At 36.8% G+C, this 15,442-nt stretch overlaps 1 protein-coding gene across 2 annotated transcripts in view; it reads left to right on the top strand.

Annotated features, from left to right (window-relative positions):
* Positions 1-233: 233 nt before the first annotated feature.
* Positions 234-15,442, top strand: part of rabgap1l (RAB GTPase activating protein 1-like) — a 117,153-nt gene continuing 101,944 nt past the window's right edge. The window contains exons 1-6 of one of the 2 annotated variants that reach the window (XM_088005083.1): positions 234-373; positions 5,868-6,099; positions 6,357-6,504; positions 12,307-12,511; positions 14,197-14,371; positions 15,239-15,396. In XM_088005083.1, the coding sequence (XP_087861209.1) occupies positions 5,962-6,099; positions 6,357-6,504; positions 12,307-12,511; positions 14,197-14,371; positions 15,239-15,396 (824 nt within the window). In that variant the 5' untranslated portion in view covers positions 234-373; positions 5,868-5,961. The remainder of the gene's footprint in view (positions 374-5,867; positions 6,100-6,356; positions 6,505-12,306; positions 12,512-14,196; positions 14,372-15,238; positions 15,397-15,442) is intronic. The other variant, XM_015012419.2, reaches the window with a different exon arrangement.

Genomic DNA, 15,442 nt, shown 5'->3' with positions numbered 1-15,442 from the left:
TTTTCTTGACAACGATTATAAAATGGGCTTAATAACATATTAGACTTGAACTTTTTTATTGCTTAGTTATTTTTCACGAGACGCGTTGATCAGCTATCCCTCCTCTGGCCCGTTTAATTAGACGTTTTTAAACTGGAAGAGTGGGTTCACATTTTTGGTCTTTAATTATTTTTTTCTTCAGCTTCTGTTTGTAAAAAATATGCATGAAAAAAATTCCTATGCAAGGTAGGTTTTGAAGATAACGCGCATGCGCCATACATTACACCGGAAAATGTTTAATAAAACTCCAGAGTAATTCATCTTTGACACAACACACGATCTTCGCTGCAACTTATCGGACACAAAATAAACAACTCCACAAACCTTCAAATAAGTAAGTTGACAACTCTCTAAACGGCTACCTATGCTTATGTTAGAGTTACATCTGCGAGCAGATAAAGATGGAGACTTGTTTCCTTTCTTCGCTCTCGGGTGTTTTTCCTCCGGAGCCGGGCGGGGTGTTCCTGAAAAAGCTCAGTGGTCCAACTGTTTTGGACTTCGAGCTGGTAGCGTTAGCCAAAGTTAGCTCTAGCTCCCAGCTGTAGCCTAGCACACGTATCCAGGTACTTCCTGTCTAGCCCGCAATCACCTGTCTTGACATTCCCGAGTAAGCGGAGAGGCTTGTGGAAGCTATTGTAAGAAACGTGAGAAAAAACAACTGATACATTTATGATGAGTTAGCTTGCTCCTTGCTAATTATTTCTCGGTGTTTGTGGTTTCTGCGTTCACTTAGCTGCTGCAAAAGCAATCTGTCCGCCTCTCATTGTAATGATTTGCAAGGCAGCACTTTGTCAAAGCTGTCCAGCTTCCTACATGCTTATCACGGTACAGTTTACAGATAAAACATAGCAAATGAGGGTAACCAGCTGGTGTTACCATGACACTCTTTGCCCCATCCAGGCCTGTAGACATAAACAAAAGCAGTTTACTGCAGTAGTTTACCCTCCTAGGACCCTAACAACAGCGTTGTCATGTCAGACTCACAGCATCATCAGCTGTCTGTGATGCATTTGTTTAAATGACACTTGATGGACCTCTATTACGAAATACTTTTAGTGTAGAAATGGTTTCCTGAAGGTGTGGTTGATTTCAGTTTCTCAGTTGACAAGTTCAAAGGGTATGGAGACATGTTGGTGCTATACTATAGATAGATATAAACACCTTTTTTTCATTCTTCCTCTCTCCCCCAGGCATACATGTGTGAAAAGTATTCTAAAATAAACTTGAAATGAGTTAACCGGCCCAGAGATGCAACAGTTTAGGACAAAGAAAAACAAAATTTAAAGAAGACACTAGCAAAATAAGCTGTTTTCAATTCATAATAAGGAATTATATTTTTAATATAATTACAGATTATACCTATGGCACTAGTTTTTACATTTTTCCTTCAATTTAATACTTTAAATTATGTTTTAGCAGAGCATTGACTAGGAGAAACACTGATAACTGAAAATTAGAATGTAGAAAATTATTTTGAATGCAACATAACCAATGCATTGAGTCCTATCCAAAAAATAGCATTGATTGTGTTTTTTTCCTTGTGGACTTCACAGGAAATGTTTCAGTATCAGGGTATTGATAGAAACATTTGCTTAAGATGAAATTTCAAAGCTTATCTTAGCCTTGGAGGGAAAGGAAACCTAAACTAAGCAATACTGAAATCAGTGTTACAACTGGCTGTAGGTAATGTGTTTTTCTTGCTTCAAACAACATGTCTGCTTTTATTTGAACAATTTTATTGTCACTTTTTGTAAATAGCTTGGTTTTTAATGCACAAATACATATGCAGAATTTATCATTTTTTAATTGGCACATTCCTTTGGATATTTTTAGTATTTTACATTGTAATTTTGCCCTTTCTACACAGCATGTTATTATTCTGTTTTTTATGCATTACATTCTTATCTTTGTGTGAATCTACATGCATTGCTTGCCTGTCAGTTTGTTGCAGTTTATTTGTTCAAGAGCCCAATTAGCTGCAGTAAAACTACAACTATTCTTACAGTGGCCCAACAGAATCATAAGAAAAAAGTTGCACATTTACCTTGAACAATACAAAAATCAGGGAGATCTATATACTTTCCCTTTACACTTCCTATTGCATTTATTCGTTCTACATTCTGTAAAATTATGCATATCACTTTGCTGCTATTACAATTAAATTACCAAGAGATATTTCTATTCTATTTTTATTTTCTATCCTATTTTTATTTCTGTTCCATTTGCCATATCCAATCAGCCATAGAATAAAAATATTATTTAATTTCCCTCAGTGGGGAAATTCATGTGTACCAGTAGCAAAAGGGAAGAAAGGGAAATCACAGAAAGGTAAACATATAAAATCCAAAATGGTTTGCTTTTAAAAATAACAAATTTCACTTTCTGTGCATATGCTTTCTGCAAATTTTTATTTTTTTGAAAAGGGGATGTTGAAGTTCTTAGGTTAGGTTCACAGGGGGCCACCGAAATGATTTAACAAGAGAAGTTGCTGTTATCTATCTGTCCAAAATGCTGGCTGCATCATTCACAGCTATAAGAGAGGCCATGTGCATTGCATCACCTTTCAGTAGTTTGGCAAAAGCAAAGATTTCCCTCATCTCTCATTCTTCAAGTGAACTGTAAGTGCTACATAATGCATCATACAGCATGAGGGGACGTTCAGCAAAACAGAAAGACCCAGACAAACAAAACCTTGGTGAAAACACTGATTCAGTTACAATTAATGTTTATTATTATTTCGATTTATCCCCACCGAAGGCTTCACTTGAGCTGTCCAGCTGTTTCTTCTGTTGCTGGGAATTCCACATCTGTTCTTTAAACTACTGATCAGCTCTGCTTCATGTGTTGTGCCATTGTCAAACACACAACCTCTTCCTGGTTTCACACAGGCTGTGGCTGGTAGCACGTTAGCCAGCCGACCAGTCCTGAACTGGAGACAGACCAGTAATGACAGGGTGCCAGTTTGCTGCTCTTTTGTGACCACAAGGGATGAGACTGTTTGTGTCATTTTGGAGTAGAATCAGTTAATATTAACATGTCTGCAAAGTCTGGTGAGCTGTTGATGTTATATGCATGCAAAGCAAAATATTTATTTTATTATAATGTAATTACCTTTGTAAAAGTTGATTATATGCATGTTTAATTTTGATGAACGGAGTGTTTTACTATAACTGTGTGACTCGAGTTGTTTGTGTAGCACAATGGGATGTGGTTTATGTGCACTGTCATCTGGTTATTTAAATGAACAGTGTAGCAGGAGGAGCCTATTTAACACATTGGTGAGACCTTTAGCAGACTAAAGGTGAAAGAAATGTTTACCATGTCAGGATAAATATAATCAACAAATAAACATCAACAGCACATACACAACATTCAGGACTCTGTATAAGGGAAGGATAATCAAATCATTTAGTCAAATGGATCTCTTATCTGGACTGTTATGCAGAAACTTGTAAAAGTTAATAGGCAGATTGTTCTTGTCTTTTTTTTTTTGCGAGTGTAATGGATTATGTGTGAATTGAGCACATGACTTATTTTGCCTCCTGCGTTTTAGCCTCTGCAGATGGCTGGAGGATAATTTGCCTAGTCTTAACTGTATGAATGCCTTCTGTGTGCATCTAATCATGGCGTTATCTGTGACTGAATGGCTCCTTCCTGCATTCCCTCTCGTCAGTTTCTATTTGTATGCCTGAAACCTAAAGTTTCAGATTATCTTTTAAAGATACAGTAGATTCCTGCAAAAGCACCAGTGAGTGTAGTTTTGAATGAATAAATGTGATTAGTTTTGTGTTGTACTGTCAGAATTTAAAACAATTTTCAATTGTTTTTCTTTAAACTAGAGAAGCACCGATTTCCAAATGCCTTATTTCTGATCTTTTTTTGCTTTTCTTTGAAGTCAAACCTGCTTCTGATTTTCAACAATTGTTTTTCTAAGACAAAGATAAAATGGAAATATGTCGCAGGTTCTTTGATAGAGGTGGTTTTGAATTCATGAGGAAATAAATGAACCAAGAGCTTGTCCCTATTTTTTTTGTTTTTGCACGTCTTCATGAGTCTTTAACCTCGCTCTGATTTTAATCGACTAAGAAAAGTGCATGAAATATGTTATTTGTGGCGGTGTTTATAGTTATAGGGTGGGAGGAGTTCTAATTGTTCATGCATTTCAGAAATATTAAGGAAAATTCTGATTTTTCACCAATCAGAGCCGAACAAAGAGTAACTGGTTATGATCTGTGGCAGATTATAATCAGATCAAACTGACAGGTATTGATGTCAGACAGCATTATGTCTGAAAGTTAACTTTATGGTAGAAAGTTAGAATGCCTTTACCACAAAGTATAAGTCACAGTTGTGATTGGTTACCGATATGATTATTGTCTTCATGTTTCTGGTCTTCATGTTATTACAGTCGTTTTGATCTACATTTGTTTTCTCATTAGGTTGTTATTAATATTAAATGCCCAACATAACCTGCTGCTTGTATTTTTCTGGCTTGTTTTTTTTGTTGTTTTTTTTGCCAGAGCATTTTTCGCATTTTTAGCATTTTTCTTTTCCAATAAAATAGTCAGGCCATTGTAAGAAGTGATTATTAATTTTTTGACTGTTTCTATTCTAATGCTTTATTTTAACAGCATTTCAAAGATGTTGGCAGCACTTATAGAAATGTAACCTTTTAATTTCACATTCCAGCAGCCATTCATTAACTACTGTTTCATAAAGGCGTGTTTGTGGCTTAGCCAGCCGTTTTCTAATGTGTACAGGTTGTATTAAAGATACTTAGGCCCTGTCAACACTTGTTTTGTAATGTGTGCTAACAGAGATACCACAAATAAATGTCCATTAATGTTTAAAATAAACTAAGGTACTTTTTAGGTTACCGTTTTTAGGAAAGCTGATATTAATGTTATTTCTGTACATGCCCACTTAATTTTGAATATATTTATGTTTGAATAATAATTTATTGTTTACAAGAGTTCAAATTAAGTTAGTTAAATATGCAATCTAATTGTAATAAATCTGAAAACTAATTCCCATCAATTAATTCAAAGTGAAACTCATCCAGTACATTGATTACACACAAAGCAACATATTTTCAAACTTATTTTATTAGGCTTTCAGCTAATCCTAGTAGTTAATTGAAAAAATTTAAATATGACATTTGTAGATATAAAAAGGAATCTATAGTAATAGTTCAAGTTTTTCGATTAAATTACAGAAATAAAGAAACTTCATGATGATATTCTAATTTTTGAGATGCACCTATATTAACAATATCTTACGGAGTTTTTTAAAATAATTTTTAATTTAATTAAAAAACAGTTATTTTTAATAAAAGTAACAACAAGAATAATTATCTTAAGTAGCATTTTGACAAACTTTAAACGTTCTGTACAAAGTTTAATTTAGCATAAAGTGCTGGATGAACACTCAGTTATACATAAATAACATGTTTAAAAATATAACCATCATAAAGTGTCATTAATGGAAACTCAATGGTTGTATTAACTGCTCAGTTGGGCTTTCAGAGACTGTTGCTGCAGTTAAATCTTATGAATTATGCAACTGAATATGTTGTTATATAACAAGTGGGTCCTTCCATCCTAACAGGTATATTTGTTGATTTTATGTGCTGAACTGTTTCATAATGAACTTTTAAGGGTTGGACACTCTATTGTGAATGTAACTATATGACTGTTTGGGAGGCAACGATATCATGAGTTCACATTTTGCATGCCAATAGGATATTGAGTCTGAAGGAGCCTCACTGCTCTTTGTATTCACATGCGAGTGCCGCATTTCTAATCCAGTTCCTTTTGTTTTTTATGCAGGCTGCCATCCAACACAGCTGGGCTGACAGGAGGGAAGGGGAGAACATTAACCTTGGTCTCCCTTAGATCCTGATCCTGAGTGAACCTGCTAGCCATGGATGACAGCTCCTCACTGGGCAAAGTCAGCAGCTCTACAGAGTCCGTGGCCACCGTCACCAGTGAAGAGTTTGTCCTAGTGCAGTCCAGCTCGGCCAGTTCACCGCAGGGCTCTGAGGGCAGACCGAGACTCAAGGTCAGAAATGAGCACCATGTGATCACTAAATTAGTTTAATTGTTCCCATAATCTACAAAGTTAGTCACACCTGAGATATTTTGAGTAAATTTGAAGTTGCAAAATATAAGACAAAACTCTTCCTTTCAATATTTTACAAGATTAAGTGGTCTTTTGCACCAAATATACAGTCCCTAAACTGCGCTGAATACATTTGTGGATGAATTTTATGTGATTCTGCTCCTGCTCCTGTAATATTTTGTCCCCCCCACCCCCAGATGTCGTGGAATGGAAGTGATCAGCTGGAAAAGGCAATGGAGGAGGTGTTGGATGATGATGATGAGGTGAAGGTAGAAAAGAGCTGCGTGGAACAGATGGAGAAGCAAAAGAAACTGGAGAGCCAAGTGTCGGAGACCCAACCTGCAGGTAAACACTCTGGAACCAATAGGTTTGAATAAGGTCAACATGTAGGCCATCAAAAAAAACAAATTTTCTGGACAATCATTTGTCCCAGTAATTACTGCGATGAACAATAATGATATTTTGAGACTTTTTTCAAGTAACATATTTATGATATTTATGATAATAAGTTTCCTCTCTCAAAGATTAATAAACTTTAATTCTGTAATTAACATTTAACACTGGAACTGTAAGATATTGTAACTATCCAAGATAAAACAAAACAATAAATAAAACTGAATTATAAACCAAACATAACTGAAACTTTACATAAAATTGATTTTGACATCTCTATAAACAAGACTGCAATCAGAATGGAAATGATCAAACTTATTTTAATTTGTCATGCAATTAATTCATTGCTTACTGCAGTGAGCTTGTTAGCATGCTCATGATCTGTTAGCTGGTACTTTTTAATTAATCACATTTATAAACTTTATGACTTGAAGAATATGAAAGCCTGTGGTTGGGTACCCCTGGTCTACTGCATATGTAGTTAAGTAATGTCTATGTATTGTTTTGGTTTTGGTTTATAAGAAATTTATGCAGTGCGTTATTATTATTATTAGATAAATTAAGATATATTTAAATTCATTGGTTAAGTACAAGGGTAGAAAATGGCTTGTTCCCGGTATAAAAACAGAAAAGATTTGGGTGAAATGGCAACACTTGAGTACAAAACGGGGCCTTGATTTGCCAGAGCCGTGCCCCTCCCATGGTTTTCTTTGCTGATGGATCAACACAGTCAGCACTTGAACTCTTGCTGCTTTGTATGTAAACATAGTTGACTGAGATCACTCAATAAACAACCCTTGTACAGCAAAACAGCTTTCAGGCTGCAGGACCTATGCACACTCATGAACTACTTTTCAGCATTACCTGTACAGACTTGAATAATGAACAAAGTTATTCTGTTTGAGTTTGTCTAATTTTGGCAGTTCTACCAACCACCATGTATGAAAACAACAACATGGCTTGTATAGTTCTGTTTGATGGAGTAATAGGGATCTGTTCCATGGGGTGACCTAAACAAATAACCCAGTCCTATTTTGGTCACTTCTGCTCAAACGCAACCTGTTCAGGTGCACAAATCAAGTTCAACAAGGTTCTAAATCATTTACTGGTAAAACAACCTGAGCTGCAGCTGAATGTGAGGATAAGTCCATGTTGTTGTCCAACAGGAAAATCATGATTTCTAGCACTGGCTTTCTGCTCTTCTATTACATCACTTGACTCCATAAGCCAGCATCTTTACAGTGAAAAACCAGCGAAATTTAACTGAAACTGTATATTGTGTAATACTTTAGCCTGTTTTGAGTTATTTTTAATTGAGATGGGCTGGTTATCAGTGGCAGTTCTAGACCAACAGTAACAGGGTGGAGCCGGTGTTGTTTTTAATGAGGGCACAGAACAAAGGCATGAAACTAAAAACAGGGCAGTATTTCATTTTTGAATATATTAAGTGAGCCACTTGTGACTTTGAAGCTCAATATGGCTCAAGCTAAAAGTCCAACACCTTTATTTTTATTTAATTGTGAAGGTAAATAATGAAATTAGTTCAAGGGACCAATTTAAGAAATTAATTTAGTATTATCTCTTATTACCTCGGGCATAGCAAGAGCAAAAACTGGTTCTACAGGGGCACTGGCGCCTGTTGCTCTCCGTCTAGAACCGCCCATGCCAGTTATAAATATAAGAATATAAGAGAATATTAAGGTTTAAAAAATGAGATGAAGTTATAACTGCTAAAATGGTTTGCTAAGCTATTCCTATTAAGGTCCTTTGTAACAAAATGCCAGAGGAAATGCAGGAATGACTGGATTAATGCAGTGCTGTTCTCCTTCCATCTGCTGTTGTGAACTGCCAGTCGGGTGACTAAAAGAAGGCGTCTGCATTTATCTCGCGCTTACAGAAAAGACAAAACTGGCCGCTTGGAAATAGTTCCAGTCGTAAAGAAGCACAGACAGTCCTGTTGGGGAAACTGAAACAGTTCCATGAGTTGTTTCCAACTCCTAACACCAGGCCAGCTTTTTACCCCACAACCCGTCTGTCTATGTAGGGATGTAAAACTAACCTTCATTCTATTCTTTATCAAAACAGCTGTTTTCTGTTGTGAGTTAGAGCTCCTTATTATTAATTCACAACATTTCAATTAATTGAAAGCACATCTGAGTGTATAATTTAGTTAGGAGAAATATAGTTAATAATACAAAAATCAGGAGAGAATTGTGGACCTCCACAAATCTTGTTCATCCTGGGTTTCAGTTTCCAAATGCCTGGTTTTCCAAGTGCTGCGCTAATTTGTTAAAACTTTCTATGTACAAGTTTAGACTTGTAAAAACAGGGGAATGTCCACCCAGCACACTATTAAGAAGGGGGTTTTCTGTGATGTGAGTTTTTGGTGATTAATATGTGGACAGTCCCAGGGAAAAACAAAACATTTTCTGAAAATGCTGACTGATGCTGGTAAGAGGGTAAATTAATTCTGTACTAATATAGGCCTAAAGCCATTGCTTCAATGGTAATCTAAAAATTTAGATATTTTTGCAGATTATCTGTCTGTGTCACAACATAGTGATTTTTTTAAAAATATATTTTTTTTAAATCTAATTTTTTAACTGGAATACTGCAGATTTAAGGAAAAATGGGGCAAGTTTGCAACCCTGAGAAGACCATCCCAGATGTGAAGCGTGGAGACGGCAGCATCATGCTGTGTGGATGTTTTGCTGCAGGATGGAGCGCTACACAAACATAAATAGATAGTTTTATGAGTAAAGAACACTATTTGGAAATATTGAAGCAACATCTTGAGACATCAGCCAGGAAGTTAAAGCTCTTGCACAAATTGGCCTTTCAAGTGGCACAGGATCAACAAAGTCAATCAGCTGGGTGTGCATCACAAATCCTTGATTCCAGGCACAGACCATTTGGTATGTCGAGCAACTTGGTCCACAAACTTGACTCAGTTACACCAGTTCTGTCAAACCAAAATTCAAACAATTGTGAGAAACTTGTGGAAGGATAGTAAGAACATTTGACAGGTTATTCAACCAAATATTGTGAAATGTCTATAAACGTCTGAATTTAAAAAGGTACAAAAAGTTGAATAAACAAATCCTCTTCGTAGGAACTTGATGATCCTCTGCTAAGCAGCCTGTTATTGTACTGTATTGTGCTGTATTTATTTTAGTTGTTGTTTTTGAATGTTGTTATATTTCACACTGCAGTATATGTGAGTACTGAGAGGCTCCTAGCCTCAGGAAGGAATAAAAAGCTAGCACTGTTATAAAAATACAGTTACGGCTTCAAGCTGTAAATCTTTATTTCCCAGCATTGAAATATGTATTTTTACTCTGTTGTTATGCAGTGAGTATCTTAGGGTGAGCCCTGAGTGATTCTGATGCTCTGTGTTTTAACTCCTCTGTGTCACTGACTGACTTGTTTGGATAGTTTCAGTCTGTTTTTTTCCCCCCACTTTAACTGCTTTTAATGATCCTTCATTATGTTTATGACAAAATAAAAAGCAGATGTGATTCTTCATATCAGAGGAGAGGAAGTCCAGCATAAAGAATTTTTTATTTTTGGATGAGTTCAGGTGAAATGAAACGGAGAGTGATGAAATGTGTCACACAGGAAATAAGCACGTACTATGACAGTCTTTAAGCAAATGGTTAGCAATGTTCAGAAGAAGGAAGCGTTTTGCTCCAAAAACGGCAAAAAGACGAGGTATGTTGGCACATTTTTAAATGGATATGCAGCTTTTCAGCTTTTATTTTCAGTTCAAGTTGGTGTAGACATCTTTACTAGCAAAACTAATCATTTATTTTTAAATCTTACAGACAACATCAAATGTAGAACTAGCGTTATTTAATGCCACTGTGAGGTTCCACTTTGAAGGTGAATGCACTTTTGCTTTCACTTGAGGTGTTTGATGTTCATGTGTGGCGAATGCCCAGGGCAGCACTATATTGGGGGCATGCTGACTCCTTTCTTTTTCTTTTTTCTTTTTGTTTAACTCATCTGATAGTTGTCGTCTTTAATATTTTTCTCTATTACCTCTGCACTGGAGTGGGGGATTCATTTAGCTGTACAGGTAAATATGACTGCACAGCAGCTTTGTAAGGTTGCCATCTGATTAACATTATTAAAGCTCTTGTTTGACATGTTTTTATGATTTGGGGACATTTAATTATCTCTTGCCCACACCCTGAACTACCTAGTCCAGTCAAACCTGAACTGGGTAAGATGGATCATTTGAACTACAGTTTGAGATTTATGAAACCTTTATTATGTTCCTGGAAAAAAAACTTTTTTTTTTTAAAGCATTAGGTAGGGCTGTAACAAAATCTCTTTGTACAAGATCTTGTAATGTTAAAACATTACAATATTTCTCTTTAAAGTAACTGCTAGTCAGTTGCAGTCAGCCTTACTTCACCTGATGAAATTCTAACATAATATGCTCCAAATATTCTTAAATAATTTGTTTAGTAGCACTTTGGCTTCAAAGTAAGAGTGGTAAATGGTGACAGAGTGATAAACAAGGCATATCCGATATGTAAACACTATATTTCAGATTCTGAAGGAGGCAGAAAGCATCTCTAAAACAACCAAAGCCTGGAGGACAGAAATGGAAAATGTTGTAACTGCAGACCATTCATGGTTGAAGCACTGTTCTAAGGTGTGAACATATAAAAAGGCAGAAAAAGATTTCAGTTTGTCAAGTTGGTGGACAAAAAATGAAGAATAAAGGCCTTTTTGACGTAAATTAGATTTTTAAAGTATTGAAAGTATTATGAAAGTCTCGTGCTGTCTTGTTCTTGTGAATGGCTAGATGATATGGCTGAAAAACGTATCATGATACAAGAGTTTCATATCTGCTTATATAAAAAATTATTGATTCATTTTTTGTTTTAAATATCTGGAATACTGCCAAACTGGTGACGTGACATAAGTTTACTGTCGCACTTATTTCCTCCCTCCACTCCCTGCTGTTCGTTTTATTTTTAAGCAGTGGTCGCACCGTGGTAAAACATTAAACTGCTGCTGTGCAACTTACTCAGACAGGTTGTTGTTAGGCAACCACAAGTTACTCAGACAGGGTGTTGCTAGGTAACCAAAGAATGACCAAGTTAGTCGATGTAATCAAACTTGCTTAGCTGGCAGTGAGAACAGCTAAAGCCTTTAATTTCCCTACATCCCCCAGAATGCTGCGTGGTTCTGGATCGGAGTTCAATTAAATTATTGAATATCTATTGATGTTGATCATGTGTTTACAGAGATATCTATTGTTATTGATATATTGCCCAGCCCTATGTGATACTAATGAGTTTTAGGTATCGCTACTCCCCTAATTAAGACCGTGTAAATTGTTGGGGAAGTACTGGTCACCATTTAAACAAAAACTGGCAGTGTCGTCGGTATGATTTTGCAGGTGTGCTAGACAGCTGCAGGGAGGCTGAGAGGGAAACTGTTAGCATGCTATAAAAGCGAGCATGTGAGCAGTGGAAGTTCAGCTGCTGGGTTCATTGTTCTGCTTCCTGTTTGCTGGTATGAAAGTTTCAGATCGGAACCTATTTCAGAGAAGACCCTCAAACTTCCTCTATCATTCTAACACATCTTTTCTCCATCCTCTTCTCAGTGCTGCGAATGCAGCTTTGCTCTTTCTGTCGCCATGTTTCCTGTTCACATGACATGGAAAGAAAAATTCACCTCAAGTTCTCAACAAGTGGCCAAAACTGTTAAGAGAAAAACCTGTCTGTCTGCACACAGAAGCATGTCCGGCACCATCCAGTCCCAGTGTCATAGAGGAGGACAGCGTCCAGTTCAACAAGCTATCATACCTGGGTTGCACGTGGGTCAAAGCTCCTCGCAACGAGGCAGAGGCGCAGAGAGCCATGGCGACCCTGCGAGCGGAGAGCGCCATCCCGATTCCCATCACACTGCATGTTCCCTGTGGGCCAGATGGTTCTGTCAGGTCAGATAACGGAGTCTGATTGTAAGGAATACTGAGCGGCTTGAAAGTTGGATTGGCAAAATATTAGCATGCAGTGGTTTGCAAATATATTCACATCCCTTGAACTTTTTTTTCTCACTTTTTTATTCCTTTAGTGTGTTTCGCTGGGACTTACTGTGATAGACTAACAAGGGATGAAAGTGAGAAATTGGTTTCAACATTTTTTTACTCATAAGTCTTAAAAGTGTGATGTTAATGTGTGTTTACTTCCATTTTCTTCTCCGATATGCCTTAGTAAAATACAGTCCACCAAACATCACATATTTAGAGTTTTACTAACTAACTAACTAACTAACTTAATTCGTTTGGCACAACTTTAAACCCACCAAAACATGTCTGGTCAACTAAATTGCCAGACCACGTGTGAAGGCCATCAGTCAGAGAAGTTGTAAGTTGTCCGTATGAACTCTGGAGGAACTGCAGAGATTCTCAGCTTGGGACAAATGTTGGTTGTGCCGTCCACACTTAAAAGTTTTCAAGAATTTGACTTGTTAAAGGAAGCCAAATGAAATGCCTTCTGTGGTCCCATAAAGGTGACACTGTGTCGTTGATAGAGGATTCCTGGGTCAGATGAAACTAGAGTTGAACTTTTTGGGCCAAAAATAAAATGCTACGTGTGGTGGAAAATACCCCTGAACACACCACAGCTATTAGTAAAAGTGCGGATGGAAATATCAGGCTGTCGGGATGTTTTCCTTCTGCAGAAACAGGAAAGCTGGTCAGAGTGGATGTGAAGATGGACGACGCTAAATATATAGGAGGAAAACCTGTGAGAGGGTCTAAAAGGCTGAAGTCATCGACCCTGAACAGGCAGCCAGAGTTACAATATTATGGTTTAGATTCATTTGTATGTTTGGGTAAAGTAAAGTACAAACCCAAACTATTTGTGTTTTTTGCCAAAACCTAAATTGATCTTCACAGATCCTCCAATCAGACTGGGCTTCAGCTGTTTTGAAAAGAACTGGCAAAAGAATAAAAGAATAAAAAAAATAAAATTAACAGAAGTTGTTATAATGTGAAAAACTATGAAAAAGTTCAAAAGGGTATGAATACTTTTTGCAAGCACTTGTGTTCAACCTTTTTGGAAAAACTACTTTTTGCAAAGCATGGTGTATAAATTTGTGTTTGGCTTTGACTCAAAGTTCAAACACAAAATATTTCTTATATTTATATTAATGTGTAATTGTCCTATGGATACTTATATACATGGATAAAATGGCATTTTTAAAATACAAATCATAAGATGATGATAAGGACTTCTTAGCCTAATTATCAAATCCAACCTTTCTTCTTTACGTAAATCAGTTAACACAAGTTTTCAGACCTCCACGGTATTATGAAAATGACTTTGGAGGTCATTTTCCAAGAATGAAAAAAATGTGCTACAGACCATGAAGTAAAATCAGTTGACAGAAACTTAGCCATGTTCATTCATTTAATGAAAAGGGAACACTGAATTTAAAACATACTCTAGAGGAAATGAGACAGTTGACTAAAAGAAGAATAAAGCAGCCATTTATGCACTGATTATTTATAGCTGAAGGCCTTCCGAATTAATTCAGCTGTAAATCAAAAATGGAAACAATCAGCTTCATGTACAGTAACAGAAATATTGTGTGTAATATTTTTCCTTTCCATCTTCTCAGAATCGTAGACCAGGCCTCAGGAACAGAGATCGCCTCCTTCCCCATCTACAAGGTGCTGTTCTGCGCCCGCGGGCAGGAAGGCTCTGTGGAAAGCGACTGTTTCTCCTTCACCGAGAGTTACCGAAGTTCAGAGGATTTCCAGATTCACGTCTTCTCTTGCCACATTAAAGAGGCCGTGAGTTAAACTTGTTTAGACCATAAACACTAAACAGAATCTCAGCAAGTTTCTCAGGCTCCACTAGTTCAGTTCTTTAACATTTTAGATCCAAAATACTTTTTAAAAATTATTATTTTCCCTTCCAGCATCAGAAGCTGTTAATCCTGTCAATGACTTGGACTGTGTTGCCATTACAGAAATGCAGTGGAATCACAACAGAAATACAGATCTGTACAAATAGTTGGTTATGCAGCTTGTAGATTTGCATTTAGTTAAATAAAGCCGTCTGTACTTGTTAGTCCAGTTCCTGTCCGTATGTAGCGTGCTTCAGACTACGTGTTTCTTTCTAATTATACAACAGGATCTCACTACTCCATTTTAGTTCTGTGAAACCAATAAAAATGTTTTGCTTTTTTTGTAGTTACAAAATATGTATGGCACTTCTGATTATCTTGGGATCTCCTGCAAGTTGAAAACATTTAGAGTTCACAACAGTGTTGGAAAAGTGTTACTTGACTCTGCTTTCTTTCTGAACTTAATTTGAAAAACTTATAAACATACAAACAAATTATCCTGCAGCTCAAAGTCCAGCTGGTCTGAAAAAGGAAGAAGGGTGAAGACCAGCAGTTACCTTAAATAACGTGGCGCGTTCATAGATGACTAGTAAAAACTTCCAGTGTTTCAAAAATATTTAGTTGTGCCAGCTGTTGTTGGCCAGCTGGGGGCACTATTGTCTTTTATTTTTTCTCCTCAATTTGTTTCTTAGTTTTCCAGTTTTATTTTTCCTTCTGTTTACTTGTAAGGTATTTATTTTGTAACATCTTTTTCAATTTCTATTCCCTCCCTTTTTTGATTTTTCTGTCCTTTTTTGTTCTTTTCGTTCAGGTCAGCCGCATCCTGTACAGTTTCTCCACAGCCTTTCGGCGCTCTTCACAACGAGCAGACATCAGGGACACGGCGCTTTCTGGCCCGCCTGACGGAGATCTCTACACCTTCACTGTCTCACTGGAGATCAGAGAAGATGATGGCAAAGGCAACTACAAGTACTTGGTCCAAACACCCGGACACACACAAATGCAACTCAAATGC

This window comes from Poecilia mexicana, unplaced genomic scaffold (assembly GCF_051168715.1).
Source record: "Poecilia mexicana isolate PSO_F unplaced genomic scaffold, ASM5116871v1 scaffold_4, whole genome shotgun sequence".
NCBI lineage: Eukaryota > Metazoa > Chordata > Actinopteri > Cyprinodontiformes > Poeciliidae > Poecilia > Poecilia mexicana.
Note: the sequence above shows the minus strand (reverse complement) of the source record. Positions and strands in the feature narration are given on the sequence as shown.